The sequence below is a fragment of the Macaca thibetana genome, chromosome 6 (assembly GCF_024542745.1).
Source record: "Macaca thibetana thibetana isolate TM-01 chromosome 6, ASM2454274v1, whole genome shotgun sequence".
In the NCBI taxonomy this organism is placed as follows: domain Eukaryota; kingdom Metazoa; phylum Chordata; class Mammalia; order Primates; family Cercopithecidae; genus Macaca; species Macaca thibetana.
Window position 1 is genome coordinate 29,683,492 of NC_065583.1, and position 20,505 is coordinate 29,703,996.

At 41.5% G+C, this 20,505-nt stretch overlaps 3 protein-coding genes across 6 annotated transcripts in view; 2 read left to right on the top strand and 1 right to left on the bottom strand.

Moving 5' to 3' along the window:
• ATOX1 (antioxidant 1 copper chaperone) overlaps window positions 1-20,505 on the top strand; it is a 603,309-nt gene that overhangs the window by 430,413 nt on the left and 152,391 nt on the right. The gene's annotated exons all lie outside the window — the stretch shown is intronic.
• GLRA1 (glycine receptor alpha 1) overlaps window positions 1-20,505 on the top strand; it is a 102,841-nt gene that overhangs the window by 14,781 nt on the left and 67,555 nt on the right. For 2 of the 3 annotated variants that reach the window (XM_050793681.1, XM_050793682.1), the window contains exon 2: window positions 18,830-18,957. In XM_050793681.1, coding sequence (XP_050649638.1) covers window positions 18,830-18,957 — 128 coding nt within the window. Of the gene's footprint in view, window positions 1-18,806; window positions 18,958-20,505 lie in introns of those variants that run through there. The other variant, XM_050793683.1, reaches the window with a different exon arrangement.
• Window positions 11,130-11,872, bottom strand: LOC126956617 (histone H2B type 1-K-like). Its single transcript, XM_050793705.1, has one exon. It carries the CDS (start codon window positions 11,803-11,805, stop codon window positions 11,425-11,427), a length of 381 nt encoding a protein of 126 aa, XP_050649662.1. The 5' UTR covers window positions 11,806-11,872; the 3' UTR covers window positions 11,130-11,424.

A 20,505-nucleotide genomic window follows, 5' to 3' on the forward strand; every position in this document is an offset into this window, starting at 1 on the left:
TACAGAAATGGACTGAAAACTGCTTATAGTTGTTATTATCTCTTGAGAATGAGACCATGGGGAATTTTTATTTCCTGCATTAAATATTCCTGTAATACTTGAATGTTTTACAACAATATATATTACTTTTGAAAAGCTGGAAAATATATTTTTTAATAAAAGAGGATTCCAGAGAGCATGGGCATTCAATCAAACTTAGTGCCCACCTTAACAAAAGGCAACCTGTACCAGGTAGGAAAGAAAGACATGTGGAGTCACCCAAACCAGTGCCGTGTCGATTGTGCTTTCTCTAAGTAAAAACCAGCCTAGAGGCTGAAACTATTTGGTGTATTTAGAAGAATTTTCTGAACAAATGGAAGTTGCTGTTCCCACAGAAGTAATTGTGCTGGAAGCAAAATGTCACTGGAAAATGGAAGGCTAGAGTTATATTATAGAATTAGGTGCTCAGAACAACGTGATTGATGGTACATACTCTCATCAGGGTGACTGGAGCCCTACACAATTCACTGTGCAATTTCATAAAATACTCATGACAAAAAAAAAAGTTAGAGATGGAAAGAATTATATGTCCCAATTCCTTTAGTTCTCAGGGAGGAACTGTGGCCAGAGGGAAAGGGACTTGTCCAAAGCCAACAGTAAATTAATGTCCAGCCTAGACAAGAACTGAGAATTCCAAGTCTCTTATCACCAAGACAACTTTCCCTAAAATCAAATCAGAGTTACACCAACAGTGTACAAGATACACTATAATGGTACAGGATAATGTTCTCTTATTTTATTTTACTAGGGACCAGAACTTACCAATTCCATTATGATATTGATAACATTTAAGACTAAAAATCAAACTAAAAATAAATTAAATAACAGTACATAAATTGGGCAAAACTCGTGATATGATATGCAAGTGATTTTGGTTTGGAGAATACAGCACTCTGTCGTCACATCTTAAACACTACCTGGGAGAAAATGGAAAGTATCAGAAGGACTTCTTAAACTGGGTCAGTTCTGAGCAAGGCCTAACTTTACTCTTAAGTTCCAAACAGCTTCTTCTCAGGGTAAGTCATGGACATGGGCTACAATTTGAATTCAAATAGTTGTAGAAAAGATGGTGCCTTTGGTTAAAAAGTGGACACATTCAGGAGGCAGAGCACAGCTGAGATCAGGTCACCCTTTGTGTAATTTGCCAAGTCTTTATCTGAGCTATGTTCATAATTTTCTTTTCTCTCCTTATTTATTAGAATGACATCTGTGACTCTCAACCCTTCTCCTTAAGGACAGAAATCCCTCTAAATAATAATATTTATAATTAATAATACTAGCAAATATGAATAACATGTATTTAGAACCTACTATATGCCAGAAACTTTTCAAAAAACTCGATATGTATTAACTACTTCATCTTTATAGCAACCCTATGAGGAAAGTACGATGATCATCCTCAGTTTGTAGATGAAGGGACTAAAGCAGTGACCTTACCAACCTAGGAACCCTTTAGGGCACCTTGGCAATTCAAGTTCAAAGTCTTCATACGGAGAGAGACAGTGGACAAACCCCTCCAAAGACGTGGCAGGGTAGGATGGAGAAAGTAGATAGAGACGCTGAGGAGGAAAATTGAGGGGCTCACCCCAAATCACAGCCACGATGGAAAGAACTTGACAACACACTTCTCTTTCAATTCTTCTACCCAAAGTCCTGATTTTCTTTCCATTTAACATTATGGGATTAAGAAGAAACAAAAGAGAAGAAAGAGTATTGAGCAAGATATAAAATGAACAATTAAAAAATAAAACAAGAAAGGGGAGAGAAATGTGGAGATAAGCAGAGTAATAAAGAGGGAAGAGCGCTCAACTCAGGTCTACTCTGGGTTCCACCAAGGACTCATTCTGTGAATCTCTTTCTCTCTTGGAAATGCATTCTTCTCATCTGTAAAATGAATTAGTACACTGTACTAGAGGACTTCTAAGATCGCTCTCAACTCCATCATCCCAGGATTCAGAAACAAATGAAGGAAAACGAAGAAGGTAGAGAAACCAGAAGGGAAAAAGAATGCAGGAGGGAAGAAGCAAAGGTTAAGGAGGAATGATGACAGGAGGAGGAAACAAGAGAGAGAAAGGAAGACATTTTCCAAAGCAGTTGGAATCTGCTTATCTTGTTGAAAGAAAAGGAAGGATCATCACATCACGAATTCCAACAATAAAAGCTTTCTCTTCATGCAACTAACTCCATGTTTCTTGCTGGTGGGACCCATGGTTGATGTTGGTAGGAGTCTAGACTGATGTCTACAGAATAGGAGCCTGAGTAGATACCTGGGAGGAGGCAGGATGCTGCCTTGTTCTCAAAGCCCAGGAAGGAAGGCTGCTGAGAGAGCCCTCAGAAGGGCGGCCCTTCCTCCTCTTCCTCACCTCTTCCTCCTTTTCCTCATCTACCTCTTCCTCCTCCAGGTCAGATAATGGACAACAATTATTAGCATATTCCCAGGCTCTGGGAAAGTCCTGGGGAAACGACTAGTGAATGTGCCCAAGGGAGCTGCAACTGCAACATTACAGCATTGTGCCTGCTAGAAAGAATCCTGGGAATCATCAAAAGGAGAAAATCCCAGGCAAGAAAGAGACCTTGCAAGGTCATCTTCTCCATCTCTTGCCTCTGAGCATCCCTTCCCTAATTGCCCAGGGGCTGCAATCCAAACCAAAAGATATAGCACAGAATAACACTCAGTCCTATCAGCTAATCTTTTCACAACTGTCTGAGCCATCCCAGGCCTTGCGACCTTTGTAGACAAAGACAGTGCCTCCAATTGATTGAACTCTAATGCACATGGCACAGTGCTGGGCATATAGTGGGCTCCTCGAACCCATCTGATATTTGATCCACAGGGTGACATGGTTTATTAGCTGTGTGGTTCTAATCTTTCCCCCAATAATGTCTATTCTATTGCTTAACATTTCAGTCTAAACATTCTTCCTTTTGTTTATTCCACTGCTCATGTTTTAAAGTCCAACCTGTCATTTGCCTAAGGGGACAGAAATTACCATGTACCTGCCACTGCAGAAGTGAAGTAAAATACTCACCCAGGAGGTGACCTTTCCAAGTCTAAAATTTTTCCCAATGAAGAAGTGAGTAGGCAGTGTCACCAAATAAATGAGAGCCACAGATATAAATAGAAAGATTATAGATAATTTTTCACTTAATATATAAAGAGCAACTTCTGTATACCAGCTTCTTGGCTAAACAATTTATCTATAATTTTTTTGTAAGTCTTCTAAAATTAGGCCATATTCTCAATTTATAGATGAAGAAACAGGCTCAGAGAAGTTAAGCAACTTTCAAGAACATCCAAGTAAGTAATAAAGTCACAGTTCCAGCCCACTCCTCAGCTGTCATCCTTACAGCATGCTACTGAGCAGAAGTTCAGCCTCTCCTTGAATACTTCCAGTGACAAGAAACTCATTATCTACTTAGGCAGCTTCTTCCATTATTGGGTGGCTCTAATGGTCTAAATATTCTTTCCTCACATGTATCAGGCAGCCACTTTGCTCTTTAAAATCCGACAGGCCTTCCCTAGTCACTTGGAACAAGTCAGTGGGCTGTAGAAGGTACTCAAACTGTAGAATTAGAAAGACCTGGCTCCATTCCTACCATTCCATCTATTAACCACATTAACTGTCAAGTCACTTCTGCCTCTGTGCCTGTTACTTCATCTGTACAATAGGAACACAAATATGTACCTCGTGTAGTGTTTTGGAGAAGAAAAAATAAATACTATTTGCAAAGCTAGATGTCTGGAAAATAAAAATACTCAAATCATTATTTTATTAAGTTGGGTCCCTCCTCTCCTAACAGCCCAACCGACCAATCCCTTCTGCCTAAGTCTTCTCTGAGCCAAACACCCACAGAGTCTTTAATTATTCCTTACAGGTCAATTTCAAGTTTGTTTACCAGCCCAATTGTTCCCTTTTGAACCTGCTCCAGCCTGTTAATGTCCCTCTTAAAATGCAGGACCTACAACTGAATATAATAAATTAGCCAAGATGTGAAGTATAGCCCACATCCGGTATTTCCTGCATTCCTGACTCAGTCTTCAGATTTTTCTGAAGTTCTTAAGAATTATTAGGTTAAACTTAGGTTGGCATAAGATTTTAGTGCAGATTATTTGAACCTTATTTTTCTTTGTAATAATTGCTAACATACTCAGTAGTTCCTCTGTGCCTGGCACTGCAATTCTCACTTGATACATATTTTCTTGCTTCGCCCAACAATTCTAGAAAGTATCCCTATTATTACCTTTATTTAACTGATAAGGAAACAAATTTGAAAGTGTTAAATGATCACACAGCTAATAAATCAGAACCAGCTAATAAATGGCAGAATCAGATTTGAGTCCACCATGCTATCCTACCCCCCATTTCGAGCATTTAGGGAATGCTTACAAAATGTAAGTACTTTGAGGGATTAAAAAAAAATGAATATGACACAGGCAGAAGACATATGCAGGGCAATTTAACAGAAAAGGAAATGCAAAGCACGAAGCGATGTTGGGCTTCTGAACAATCTGTTACTAAGAGCTCTTTCTCCCCTCCAGCACGTTCCAATGTCTACAATTTCATGGGCAATGTGAGTCAGTGGAGAAAAAGGGAAAAAGTGGAAGCAGTCACCTCTCTCCTTTTCAACTTTTACTTACTCGCCGTTGCCTTCAGCCCTTGCCCCTAGCACACTGCCTTATGAAGAATTAATTTTCAATGAGAGCCAAGTTGCTGGTCCTGGGGGATGGGGAGGGGCTCCTTCACTCTGCTACAGCCTTTCTGTCTCAGAAATATTTCTAGCTTTGACTCAGCAATTTTGCTTCTAGGACATGAACAGAGGTTTGTGACCAAGGGGGTTTTTCCAGCATAATTTATGATAGCTAAAAATTGAAAATAATATAAACGCCTATCAACTGTGGGAGAGCAAAATGAATACTAATTTTAAATGACTGCATATGCCAGCCACACACTGGCATATGCACTCATTTAAAATTGTGTTTCTAAAGGTTTAATAGCAATAGAAAATGCTCATTTAGAATCTTCAGTCAAAAAATAAAAGAGGAAACAACACTGATTATAATCTGTAGAGGAAAAAAATCCTGGAAGAAATTTAGCAATATGTCAACAGTAGATATCTAGATAATGCGATTCCCAGGTGGGTTTTCATTTTTTTCCTTGAACCCCATTGTGTTTTTCCAATGTGCATTTTTTGCTTTAATCATCAGAGGAATTTTTTTTTTTTTTTAAGAATTGAAAGAATCTGGTCTGAGGGTAACCAGCCAACTTGTGAAAAATAGTTTTTGCCACTGGACAGTTTCCATATGTGCAGCAGCAATTACTACTCTGTTACCATCGGCTCATCTTAGTCCTATTGATTGAAATGCCAAAGTAATGCTATTAATTTACTACATAACAGATAAATTACTAAGAGCATAGTAGAACTACCTGAGATTGCTGTGGTACTCTTCTAGGGTCAGAGTGGGTGGCCCTTCTAGATTCCAATATAAAGCACAAAAAGCTTCTGGAAGTTCATATATTCATCCCCCATCACATAGCCTAGATCCACCAACTCTCTTTGAAGCCATAAAAATTGTATTGAACATGTACACTGTGCCATGCACCAAAGTAAGCACTGTAAAAAAAATGCTTATTCCTTACAAAAACCTTATGAGCAACAACTACTATCACCCTCATTTTACAGATGCAGAAACAAAGATTTAGACAGAATAAAGAACTTGCCCAAGGTCACACAGCTAGTAAAAGCCAGAGCCTGGATTTGATGCCAGAGTCTATGTGCTTAGCCCTGGAGCATGACGTTTCAGCCAGAAAACAAGTTCTTATGCTTTCTTCCACATTATTTTAAATAGTAATTTAAAAGTTAGAACAGGAGCTATCTACACACTATGGATGAGGAAGCTGAAGGTTACACATAATAAAGGACTTGCCCAAGATCATACAAGGAAGAATTGCAACAGGTAGAATTCTGCAAACCAGAATCTCTGACTCCATATCCACAGCTTGTTGCATTTCCAAGGTTGCTTCTCTTTGCCTCTGAGACATGCAACAAGTGGCAGAAGGCAGTGGGACTCAGGACCCCATTTGGTCCCCCTGTGCGTTAGAAAGAGGTGACCTGCTGGAGGATCTTGAAGGTACAGGGTAAAAAGGACAGAAATCCCAAGAAGAGAAGAAAACCTCAGCAAGGACCCTAGAGCTCCTTTATCCTGAAAGGGTAAAGGGGCATTGGCCACAAAGCCTTGTCGTTTCTTCATCATCCATCACTCTTCCTTCCACCTCATTAAGTCCCACAGGGTGTCAATGATACTTTTCCTGAATTCTCCTAAGTGAATATTCCTTCTAGAAGGTTATACTAAACCACAGAAGAGTAGAAACTTAAAATCATGCATATTTGAATTGAGTGAGCTGTTTTAGCAGATTTGAACAGCGGCTCCAAAACCTATGCCAAAATTTCACCTCGATTAGATTTATGTATCAGCTCTGCCACTAACTCACCTTGATTAAGTCTATCAATCTCCCCAAGTCTCAGTTTTCTCATCTGAAAAATAGAAAAGGAAATGTTTGATGCTTCATAAAGTTGTTGGGAAGATTAGAACACCCGTATGGAACAGTTCTTAACTTGTGGATGGCACCTAGAAAGTATTTGGTCATTGGTAGTAGCCTTTGCTATTCTCAGTTAATCTCTGAGTCAGTTTTCTTATCTATAAAATGGAGATGATAGTCTTGCAGGGGTATAATATACATTTATTAATTTATAGCAGGTGATCAGTGAATGTCTTTTTTAATGCACAGGATGACCAGGTCTCATAATTCTATGACTCTGCTACTCACTTCTTGCCCAAGACTTTGGAACCTGCTGAGTGAAACAAAGAAGTTTCACCCCGCTGAGCAAAGCTGCAGCTCTGACTCTGTCTTAAAGGATTCAGGGGAATCAACAAAGGCTATTTAGAGAGCATTATTAGAGCCCTGGAGCGTCCCTAAAACTCTGTATTTACATGCAAATACCCACTTCAGCTAAACCCTATCAACTCACAGTTAAGTGTTCACTTTCTGAAGACCAGTCACTCCATTTATTAAAGGCAGCTTCAGGTTTTAATCCAAATTGCCCTTTCTACAATTTAAAATCATTTCTTCCTCAGTGCCTAGTAAGGATTGTTTATTTTCTGAACATCCTCCTTTGAATCATAGTCTTTGGATGCTTGAAGACCACACACATCCAAGCTCCACTCCTATGAAACCTCTGTTTTCTCTGGGATAAATACTACAGTTTTGCTGATGCATTTCCTATGGGTTCATTGCAACTTGGCTTTTTTTTTCCACTATGAGTTTGAACTAGTATAGACTTGGAAGGGAAAAGTGGTATGGTTTTTTCTAAAGGCCCTGGATATTAAAGCACTTATTTGTTCTCACATAAGTTTTCCTCTACTAGTTTGAGAGCCCCTGGAAAGCAACGGCTATTGCACATTCATCACTGATATAGTTAAGAGAGAAGTCTGTAAGGTCAGGTGAACCTGGATAAATTATTTAATCTCTATGGACCTCACTTTTCTCATCAGAAAAACAGAGGTAAATTATACCCCAACTCAAAGGGTTATTTTGGGGATTAAGTATTGCAAATAAAGCTTTTGGTGTAATGCCTAGTACAGTACTTTATAGCCACTCAATTAGGGCTGGCTGTTATTATTTTATTTGCAACCTCCTCTAACACCTAGTACAATCTCTGACAATATAATAGGCACTTCCTAATTATTTTAAGTAAATAAGTAAATGAAGTAATAAACTAATGTGATCTAAAATGAGATTATCAGTACCTAAAAGTACCTAATGAATAAAGTTGACTAACCTGAGAAATGAGAGTTTATTTCCACAGCATCTGTAAAAGTACTGTGGCCTTCTGCCATTCAAACACCTGCAGTTGGTAAAGGCAGGTACTATTTTCAAGATGAGTGAACTGAGAAAAAGGCAAAACAAAAGACAAGTTGACTATAGATCAAGTGTGATAGAAATGATGTAATAAACAGTCGAGAAGGTTTTTCCATATCATGACTGGTTCTGGGGAATGGCCAAGGAGTCAAGCAGAGGATAACCCAGACCAGACCTGGAGCCCTCCAGTTATGTTATGGTTCTACCATCTGAGACTGAGCAGGCCTCCTACCTCTCAATTGAGCCTCGCTGTCATCACCTGGACATGGAGATGCTGTCACAGGGCAGATGTGAGGATCAAATGTAGTGATGGATTTAGAAGTGCCATAAAAACTGAAAGTGTTACATGTGTGCAAGTGATTATCAATTACATTGTTCCCAACCCATACTTTCCAATTCCCAGAGCTCTAAAATTCCTAGTTTTAATTCCAGAGTTATGAGGAAACAGTTATATCATGAACCAGAGAGGGTCCTCAGAGGGACTCTGCAAATCACTATCACTCGGAAGAGTCAATATATTATAGTGATTAATACCATGGGCTTCAGAGACCTGTTGTCTCATGGGGCTACCATTTACAAACTGCATAACCTCAGGTAAATTTTCTGAAAATGAAAGTGTCAGCTTCCTCATCTGTAAAATGGGGATAATGATGTCATCGTCATGGTATTGAGAAGAGATTAAATACAGTGAAATATGTGAAGTATCAATGAATGATAGCCATTACTGTCATTAGCTAATATCATGTCTTCATCTGTTTTTATCCTGTTGCTATGTCTCCTCATTATCTATACTCCCAGGCCTTTGCAACCTCAAATGACCAATGCCTGCTGATTAATGCAATCTTTTTTCCTAAAACTTTCTGTCCAGAAGCCTGGGCTCCATTCTGTACAAAGGCACATTTCTCCAGTGAGATTTATCTGATTAAAAAAAAGGCTGCATTGAAGGTAATGAGAGCCATTTGCTCTTCTGTCCAACTTGTGGGATGCATGCTGATTATGTAGGGCCTGCTAAGAGCTTTCCCTCAGTCAGAGTAAACCCAAAAGGCCTGTTCTTCCACACTCAAGCCTCTGAAGAATCCCCCTGGATTCTTCACACTGTAACTCATCTGAGGGCCACTTGATGCCCCCAGGCTTAAGCCAAGCATTCTTTCACCATAGGACCAGACTGCAGAATAACACTGAAAGTCAGAGGCACGGGAAAATTTTTCCGAGTAAGACACATAGACACAGTTGGGGCAAAGTGAGATGGTTGTGGTAGAATTATAAATAAGGACATAAGGAAGCAGGAATGTAGGGTTTATGTGTAAACATAGGTTTGACCTAGGCCAGTGGTCCAAGACATTTCGTGTGAATACCACTGAAAGAAATGACTTTTTCTCTTATTTTTCTGCCTTGTATTTTCCCTGAGGACATTAAATATTTTCCCAAGGGGCTGACTAAGAGTATCAGGGCCAGAGTTTAGAACTCTTTGGACTCCAGTCAAATCCTATCACTGATGCCAAATAATGCTGCACAGCTAAATTAAGCTTCCTCTGGAATTTCAGGTATAGCTCATCCATTTAACAAATATTTATTGAGCTCTGACTGTGTGCCAGGCTCTTCATGAAAACCATGTTTATTGAGAGCCTGAAGAGACATTTGTGAAAATCATGATTTCAGGGTTTTGTCTATATAACACCTTGATGGCCCCAATTCTGAGAAAAAAGAAGGTTACAGAGCTGAAAGTTTGGCTTGAACCAGAAAAGACCAGGGCTGTCCTGACTCCAGGCTTCACACATGCGCATAGAGTAAGGAAGATGAGAAAAAAGAAAACGTCAATGTAATGTAAGCAAATACAGTGTGGAATGCCAGAGCTGGAGAGATCAAGTCACAAGCCACAAAATTGATTAAGCCTCACTTTTCTCACCTGTAAAATGGGGACAGGCATCCCTGCCTCTGTTTGGAGGCTGTTTGGAGGATTAAACGGGATAAAATATGTAATGTGCAATTCAGAGTCCACATTAGGAATAGCAGATGCTCAATTAATGTCATTTCTTGCCACCAAACAAGAAAAACAAGAAACTTTTTGAAAATAAAGTGGGATGCTGTAAGAGGTAAAGAGACCCCCTCATCAGGTGAATAGATTTGATAATCTACAGGAAATCCCACCCTATAGACCAGGCTGAGGGATTTAGGATGTTGTAGCAGGGCCAGGACTAGAGTGAAGCAGGTGAGGCACAAAATTTAAGGAGGTGCTCACTCTCTGGTTCCTGCAAGTGCAGGATTGGCACTTATGCAACCCTGGGATGGAGTGCCTCCTTAAATTTTGCTAGGTACCTCATTCACCTTTCTCTAGGTGGCCCTACTTTGTGGGGATACACACAATAAGGCAGGAGAGTTAGTGGATGGAAGGCTATCCAGAGGAAAACATGGAAACTGATGCTACATAGTATATGGGATCCCTAGAGGACCAGACTTCCTCAGGTGCAGAGGCAGAACCAGATGAGATTTTAAGGTTTAGTCCAGCTCCAAGAATCCAGGATTTTACATTGCTACAACAAGAAAATCATATGCAAATACATGTGCTTCTTATTCAGATAAGGGTTCCCTATAGGGGGCAGTAATAACTGTGGGAGGTAGGACAGGAAGAGGGAGAGGTGTCTTGTTTCCTAAGACCCTGAGGTGAATTGGGCTCAGGGCATGCCAACTGTGACATTCTGTTCCCAGGGGTGCTTAGCAGATCATGAAGTGACAGTAATAAAATGTCAAGCACTCCCTGGCCAGCCTAAGCCCCTTACTGCAATCAAATAAAATCAGAATTGCACAGCTGGCTGGGGGAAGCCAGATGCTGACCTGATGATCCAACTCAGGCAAAGCTGAGGGTGACCAGCAGGGCCCAGGCTGTACGACAAGCCCCAAGTCCCTTGGGATCAGAGCCAGGGATAGGAAACTGGCTCAGCCTAGAAAGCCAAGGGTGCCAGCCCAGCTCAGCCCCACCTCTTCCCAGAAGACCAGGACACCCACCCACCCCTCCTCACCATCCACTATTTCTTTTTCTTTTTTTTTTTTTTTTTTTTTTTTTTAAGAGAAAAGGCATACAAATTTATTAAGGTACAGGGCTGGGGACCACAGAATAACTACCTCAACCCCTCAGTGGGGTACAGAAGCTTATGTACCCTTTCTCAGAGGCAAAAGAGGAGATGGGTAATGTAGACAATTTTTTGAGGAACAGTAAATGATTATTAGGGAGAAGGAATGCACCAAGGAGAAAGAAATTAACTTGTAAATGATTCTCTTTGGAATCTGAATGAGATCAAGAGGCCAGCTTTATCTTGTGGGAAAGTTCATCTAGGTATAGTTGCATTCTTCAGTCTTCTTTTCTGCATGCAGTAGATAATGAGGTAACCGAAGGCAATTGTGCTTCTTTTGGTAAGAAGCTTTCTTGGTCATATCAGGAAATTCCAGAGAAAGTCCCTCCTTGGCAGGTTTACTTAGCGCTGGTGTACTTGGTGACGGCCTTGGTGCCCTCCGACACCGCGTGCTTGGCCAACTCCCCGGGCAGCAGCAGGCGCACGGCCGTCTGGATCTCCCTGGAGGTGATGGTCGAGCGCTTGTTGTAATGCGCCAGACGGGAAGCCTCACCCGCAATGCGCTCAAAGATGTCGTTGACGAAGGAGTTCATGATTCCCATGGCCTTAGAGGTGATGCCGGTGTCGGGGTGGACCTGCTTCAGCACCTTGTACACGTACACGGAGTAGCTCTCCTTGCGGCTGCGCTCGCGCTTCTTGCCGTCTTTCTTCTGGGCCTTAGTCACTGCCTTCTTCGAGCCCTTCTTGGGCGCAGGAGCGGACTTCGCTGGCTCCGGCATGTTGAGGGCGAACTACGAGTCGAGGCGGACTAACAGCAGATCAAGAAAACGGGAAGTAATCACTATTTCTTTTTCATTTAGAAAAACACAGCCCACAGGCAATGGGGCAAGAGAAAGCTTTCTCCCCTGAATACACAATTTGAAAATGGCAAATGTTGGGTCTTTCTAAAAGCACACAGAGGCTACAATTAATAAAACTCAGACGAATTCTCTAATTCATCCCTGCTTTACCCCCAAATACTGCCTTCCACCACTAAGCCACCATAGCAGTCCAATTATGCCACCTAAGCAGAGTGGCAACCTCTTATAATTTCTTAAGTACCTAAACTATTCTATCTACTGGACAATAAATAATTAGAGGGCAAAGGCCAGTCAAATCGAATTTTTAATTACTACTACCTGCCAGGCACTGAACAAGACAGAGCCTACCCGCAAGTGTTTCATCTTCATTTCTCATCATTTCCCATTCTCTTCTCTCCCTCCCTCCTTCATACACACACTAAACTCTTCTTTCAGTTCTCCAAGTTGTCTCTCACTTCTAAACTACACATGCTGTTCCTTCTACCCCAAACACTCTTCCTCCTGTATTTTTCCAGGCCAACTCCATACCTAACCTTCAAGTTTTACTTAAAACGTCATTTTCTCCACAAAGCCTCTTGGAGACTTCTCATCCTCTCACCAAGTGTAGTTGGGTACCTGTCCACTGTGCTTACTGAATTCCTCAATTATAGTGCTGACCGTGCCTCAAACTCCTTCATTTTCACAGTGTCCTCTTCCTCTTCCACCTCCCACCTCCCTGTCCTCAATCTGCACCTCCAAGTTCCTCCTCCAGCTGTATGGGTCCTTCCCTTGGTTGCTCTCAGCCTCTTAGTCCCTCTTCTGCCCCTTTTCCATCCTGACCTCCTGGACTTCTCTGCTCATGGTGAACTGGAGAGAGGGAATCGACTAGGGGGATCCCCTCTGCTAACCCAGAGTGGTTCTTGGGGGTGTGGTACCATGTAAAATGTAGCTGAAATTGTTTCTCTCCAGTTTTACTGTCAACCCTAGCTCATTTGTAATTCAGATTGACAGTTTTACATTGATTCCCTATTTCCAATTGATGCTGCAACTGAAGAATGAGAATCTGAACATTCATCTGGCCTTTCTTCCAAGTAAACCTTGAGAAACAGATTGACCCTTTGGAGAAAAAAGTCTTGAGACTAGGTGAGGAAGAACCAAGATACAAAATCCCATTCCTCCAAAGAAGTCCAGACAAATCTGGATTCCCAGACCAGGTGTATGAAAAAAAAAAAAAAGAAGGAATATTATAGACCCATAAAATGATGACTGAGGGATGGAAGGGCTCTTAGAGATCATCTTAATTTCATTGTATAACTGGGGAAACTGAAAGCCAACAAGGGAAGTGACTCACTGAAGGTCACACAGCCCCCAACTTCATTACATCACCCTGCCTCCAACCCCTCTGTTGAACTCTACTCCTGGAGCTTTGCATGGTCTCTGTCATTAGGAGTAACATCCGAGGTCCTTTAAGTACCAAAGTCTCTTAGTGTGACAAATCCCCTGACCAGAAGGTGGTGGAAAGTCTAGTGCATGCTCTAATCCCCACATACATCCATAAACATCCATCTATTTGTATACATAACATACCTAATACATCATACCTAGAAACCTGCTCACATCACACAAACTCACCTACATCCATAGACACACAAAAAGAAACTAAAATATATTTGTTCCTCATCCTGTCCATCAAAACTAGCTCTTCAGGATGTAAGGATCTTCAGATTATTAAGCAGGAGTGTCTAAATAGTCCTAGAATACCCTATGAATTTTCAAAGCAACACCAGATTGCTTTCAGTATTTTTCATTTCTGTGTATAATAGTCTAATGTTTTGTATAGTCAGTGCATCTATCGTAATAAGCCTTCTCAGTAAGGAATAGAAAACTTGGTCTCAGAAGACCTCACTGTCTTTCTGAAATTTACCATTAATCAAATCCGCCTAAACTGAGTCTGATTCACCCACCATATTTTAGTAATCCCTGAAAAAAAATGCATCATTTCCAAATACTGTCATAAGGTCAGAAAATTTTAACAATTGAGTGTTTTATTTCTCAGATTCATTCCCAGCTCTTCTGTCCAGCAGCTCATGGTCTATAAGCAAATGCTTAAGTTAACTGGGAATGGTGGTACTAAAAGAGCTCCCCAGTGCATATTTACTCTACACAGATGCACAGCACATCAGATTCACTGGGGTGGAGAGGGGGAGTTTTGAATAATCCTGTGCAAATTGTGCTGTCTAAATATAGACAGAAATGTACAAGGATTATCAAGTGGAGGGAGGCATAGCTACTTTGGCATTAATATGGAGCCTTTGTATTTGGAAAAGAGTTGAGAATTTTTGGCCTAGGGCACAGTGAGGGAGGAGGAGGATTTGAAGTGATTGACACAATAACAATAAATCATTATTGAACCAATTCTCTTCCAATCGTTCTTATTATCTCCAGAAGTCTCGTTAGGTGTTAATATGCCTCTAACGCCTGTCCTACACTTGCTGCACTTCCTTTGTAACTTAGAGGAGGCCTTGGGCTCAGAACATTGGCAAGCAGCAGATCACTAGAATTGTAAACTCTTCTCTTTTTGTCTTGTTGTCATTGTATTTGCTATTATGGTTCTCTTCCATTATGGCAAGTAATATTAGTTTTCTATTTGTGAGTAGTGAAATATAGTTTCCTTTTAAGTAAGTTTAAGCTTGAAACAAGTGAGGCAATTTAATGAAAATAATTAAGTGAATGATAGAGGTAGTAAACAAACAGGGCAAAAATTATGAAAGTGCTAACAGGAAACAGCTGGTAAACAATATATGGGAGAGGCTGGACTAGAGATTCTCAGAATATGCTATTGTGAATCACTCGACAAAACAGAGGATCACTGGGTAGTTCACAACGATTTCCTCTCCATTTTTCAGTGTGGCAAATTCAGAGCAGTGTATATACAGATTGCTAGAATTCAGACACATGTTTTGACTTGCTTGGATATAACAGGGCAGAACAAGCTTCAGAAACAAATCATAATAATAGCATGACTATCATGATTTTATACTCTTCACAATTTACGAAGGACTTTCCCTTACGTTGTAGCATTTGGATAAGTCAACACTTGAAAATGTAAGTTCTAATTCCTTCTGTCTTTGAAGTGCTGTGTGACCCGAGGCCAGTAACTTAACCCCCCGGAGTCTTCATTCCCTCCACTTCGGCTCAGTGCCAAGGTTTTAAGTGAGCCAGTGGCTGGGTGACCAGACTGCAAATACCTTATTCCAGACATGCAAGTTAGAATAACCAGAAGACTCTTCAGCTTTGGGGAGGATTCTGGTATTAAATGGCATGTTATGGCAATAGCAAATGGTATGGGATAATTTGGGGCAAATTCATTCTCCCACTTTACTGCCTAATAGGATTGAGGCTTATGAGAGAGACCTAAGGGCCAAGAGATCACTTGTGCTCCAGGAACTGCTGGAAGGGAGTACTACATTCCCAAATCTTATTATCAGAGAGGAGGGGTTGGAGACAGTAAGGGAGCTTATGAAAGCTTCATAACTGCCACTTCTAGAGAGGTTCTGGAAGTGAATTATAACAGCAGAAAAGTCATAAATCACTAATTGCATGCCTGTGGTCCCCTCTGCCCACACCAGAGGCGCACAGCAGCCATGAGTCCAGTGCTGAATGGACTGTGGCCCCAACTGTGGGCCATGGGAAGCATCTGGGGGGGCTTTCCAGCCATGTGGGCTCCATGGTGCAGCTGAAAGCGCTGTGAGACAAGGAGCAGCCCCAGACCCGCTCTGAACTGCTTCAAACACACACACACACACACACACACACACACCATGCCACAAAGAGAAAAACAATGTTTCGAGCACTTGCTGTGTTCTAAGAACAGTCCTAGGTATTTTTAACTATGCTACCTCAGTTATTCCTCATGCAAAACTCATTTGACAGGTAAGAAAACTAAAGCTCCTCAGACAGGTTAAGTAACTTTCCCAAGGTAGCACAGCTAATAAATGACTAAAACAGGATGAATTCCAAATCATCTGTTCTTTTCACTCTCTTGCATTATTCTATATTATGTTTCACAGTACATTTCAAAAACAAACACATGCAATATGCACATCACAGACATACATCTACAGAAGCATTTTACACATTCACAGCCTGTATCCCATGTATATATACAGCTCACATACAGACACCTCACATATACACACAAAAAATGCCCATACTAAATGTGATACTTGACATACATACACATGAACACAGAAATTCACATTTTGCAGATTCTATGTGACCCAATTCACTATGCATCTGCAAACACCACCATGCACACTCTAGTCTCCACATACATCCATACACATCCATCCATCTGTATACATAACACGTCTATACAGTCATACCTAGAAACCCGCCCACATCACACAAACTCACCTACATCCATAGACACACACAAAGAAACTAAAGCGCATTTGTTCCTTACCTGTCCATCAAAATTAGCTCCCCAGGATATGAGTAAGGATCTTCAGATTATTAAGCAAGAGTAAGAGTGTCTAAAGAGTCCTAGAATACCCTCTGAATCTTCAAAGCAATGCCAGATTGCTTTCAGTATTTTCCATTACTGTGTATAATAGTCTAATTATTTTAAAATTGTTAATCCATGTATAAATATTTATGAACACTTTTTACTAGCCAGGATATTTGATTAATTAAAGTAGCACATTATTCATTCATTCATTCACTGTGCAATTACTGAGCACCAATTAAGTATGAGACACCATGGTAGACACAGTGGGGAATGAAAGAACAAACAAACAAATAATAAATAAAACCACCATGACTCCTGCTCTTAAAACACAAACACAGATAACTACATCAGCACCTGGTGAGTGAGTTTATGGGTGTTGAGGGGGTGGAGGAGCAAGGAGACAAGACGGCTCTGAGGCTTCTAATCATAGAGAGCGGAAGTATATTGATGTCATCTGGGGAAACTGATTTAAAGGAGCAAGTCTGGGAAGGAAGCTGTAGAGTTCAGTTTAGGAGATGAATTTGAGACACTGGCAGAACATTGAGATAAATGTGTCCCACAGGTGTTTTCAAATTAGGAAGGGGGTTTTAAAGAAGAGGCCAGGGTGGTGACAGATTTGAGAGTCATCCATTATTAACTGATTGCTTAAACAGTTACAACTGATGAGACCAGAAAAGAAGCCGAGAGGAAGAACAAGACAGGTTGGGTACAAATCCTTGGGGAACGTTATGCGCTGCTTGGCTAGGTGACAGAAGCTTCCACCTTACACACACACACACACACACACACACACACACACACACATTCATATCTCTATGCATTTCCTCCAACATCCCAGTCCCACAAGCACATGTCAGTGCTGCTCATGGCTCCTAACTATCTCCTGGATATAATTTCACTACTAGGAAAGCTCAGTTGCCCAAAGCAACCCAAATTAGTGTTCTTCAACCTTTGAGACTCCAACATTGACTCTTATTGAAATCTATATGCTTTAAGAGTTTAGCATGGCAATTCCTCAAGGATCTAGAACCAGAAATACCATTTGACCCAGCAATACATTACTGGGTATACATACCCCAAAGGATTATAAATCATTCTACTACAAAGACACATGCACATGTATGTTTACTGCAGCACTATTTACAATAGCAAAGACTTGGAACCAACCCAAATGTCCATCAATGATAGACTGGATAAAGAAAATGTGGCACATATACCCCATGGAATACTATGCAGACATAAAAAAGAATGAGTTCATGTCCTTTGCAGGGACATGGATGAAGCTGGAAACCATCATTCTCAGCAAACTAACACAGGAACAGAAAACCAAACACTGCATGTTCTCACTCATAAGTGGGAGTTGAACAATGAGAACACATGGACACAGAGAAGGGAACATCACACACCAGGGCCTGTAGGGTGGTGGAGGGCAAGGGAAGGGAGAGCATTAGGACAAATACCTAATGCAAGAGGGGCTTAAAACCTAGATGACAGGTTGATAGGTGCAGCAAACCACCATGGCAAATGTATACCTATGTAACAAACCTGCACATTCTGCACATGTATCCCAGAACTTAAAATTAAATAAATAAATAAATAAATAAAGAGTTTGGCAGAGGGAGGGTCACGTTCTTAATACATGAGTAATTCATACTGTGGTATGAATGGGGCCCTAAAGCCACTTTGTTGAATGGGTGTGGGGTGGGAGAGGGGTGACAGAAACAGTGTGATGCATCCCCACAGTCTGATTTCTAATCACCTAACTCTCGATACAGTGAAGTAGGCTACTACCGATTTACTCTGGGTCCTACATCAGTCCCTTCTGCTAACTGGGCCTCAATTTCCCAAGTGAGATTTTCTGAAGTATATGTTTCTTGAGACAGTGATCCCATAAGTACAAGCACATAAGCTTGTCAAAGCTTCTGAGGAGACTTGAGGTAAAAATGCCTGATAAAATTTGTGTTCCAGAATGCATCTGACTTTGCAACTTTTTAAAAAATTGGTGACTCAGATTCTGAAAATAAACCTTGAGGAAACGGTAAATTATTTGATCTCTAACATCCTTTCTGTCTGTGTGTCTCCATGGACCTATGAGAGTGCAGTTGCCCAACACAGGGTTAGGTCTACCAAAAGATTCACCCTCCACTCTTCTCTCCCAGGGACACCCAGCTGCCAAGTGTGGTTACTCAAAATCCCAGAGATGAAGCCCTAAAAATGTCAGTGACTTCTCAGCATCAATCAGACACTTGGCTGCCTGCCAGGATACCATGCTGGCTGATATTTGGGCTGGGTAAACAATTTAACCGGGGCCTTACCTCATTAAGGACCCATATTACCCATTTCTCCAGCTAAGAACACTCTTGTGGTTCTACAGAGGTTGGACAAGGCTGGGATCTGATCACAGTGTGAGAAAGAGCCATCATTAACCTTTTGCTTTCCTCTCTTCCTCCTTAGCCTTGCTGCTTCTAAGGAGGCTGAAGCTGCTCGCTCCGCACCCAAGCCTATGTCACCCTCGGATTTCCTGGATAAGTTAATGGGGAGAACCTCCGGATATGACGCCAGGATCAGGCCCAATTTTAAAGGTAGAGAAAACATTCCTTCCAGACCCACAGGGAAATGCTTTCCCACATTAAAGCAGCAAGCTGCATGGTATTGCACGCAGATAGTAAATATACAGTGTGAATCTCATGACTCTTTCCTCTACCCAAGGCAGATATTCTTAATCAATTCAGTCTTTTCTCCCGCCAAGCCCAGACAAAGCCTCAGAGGACTCAATTTAACAGCACCTCTGGTTTCCAGGAGTCCAAAAGTGAATTAAAAACTATCTGCTACCTCTTGTATAATGGGAAGAAGGATAAACATGGAACGTGGAGAAATGGGTTCAAGTTTGGGCTCGAGTTTATTCTCTGAGCTTAGATGATGAGTCTCTCCCTTTCTTTGGGCATCAGTTTCTTCATCTGCGCAGTGATGGGCTTGGTTACTTCGGCAGCTTTTAAACATACGCTTCCCGGAGCTTTCAGGCTTCCATCAGGTGCCCCCAAAGGAGAAGCAGAGGGCATGATGAGCAAGCCCACGCTGCTCCTCCCCAAGCAGCTCCACTTTTATTTTCAATAATGGGGTCCCAACTAAAATTCTTCAGCTGAAAGTTTCCCATGGGCTAACAAATAATTTTGAAAAATTTTAGTCTAAATCAGAGTCATAATTTCAAATGCCTACCAGGGTTGATAACTTAAATCAGTGAGGCAAACCAAGAGTAAGACAATAGGGAGTGGTAGAGACTATGAATAAATAGAGGTACAGGCTCCTCTACAGGGGCAGCCTCTCCTTAGCCCCAGTCTCTAGTTGCCCTGCAGAAATGTAGGCCCCATGTTGCCAGAACATCAAGTATTCCAAGAAGAGCCAGATACTGAGATCTCTGTGAGACTACCTAATTCCTAAAACATGTAAATTCAAATAAAACATGTTTGTGACCCACATATGCCCTATGGGTTGCCAGTTCACAAACTCCACTCCAGATGATCTGAAAAGGTTCTTTTACCTCTCACAATCCTATGGGAACTTAGTGTCTATAACCAAGAGACTAGTTCCCTTTGTTTACTGATGCCTCAGGAGGTTGCAGCCATCTCAAACTGCCAAGCAGAACCCTGCAGGTGCAGTCTTAAGGACCTCCTTGGCAGCCTATGCACTCTGACCTTCCTCCCAGCACCCTAGCAAAAATCTTATTCCAAGGACCTGCAGCCAGCCTCCTAGACAAGCCTTGATTTCAGGTGCCCTTCCTCACTGTTCCTTTAGCTCACGTTCAAGACTAAACAAGGCATGTGACAGGTGGTAACAGCTTCCTAATATTTGCTCACTTTGCCCCCTGCTCTCAGTCCCCTTCTCAGAGTGCTTGCTCCGCACAACTCTGCAAATAGAAAATGTTCTGGGAGATGCACCCAGGTCTCTGTTTGGGCCCACTCTCCCCCGTTTACCTCAAGGCTCCTTCACTCCCCCTGCACCTTGTTCCTGAGGCCATAGCTTCCAGCATTGTTAGCATAACCCCAAGGACAGGTAAGTCAAGAACAACGTTGCTGCCCCCAGCACACTCAGCTCAAGCCTTCACCAGGGTCACAATCTCTGATACCTAGAGG

Coding starts and splice junctions, on each gene's coding strand:
- LOC126956617 (XM_050793705.1), bottom strand. CDS start 11,805: ATGCCGGAGCCAGCGAAGTCCGCTCCTGCGCCCAAGAAGGGCTCGAAG.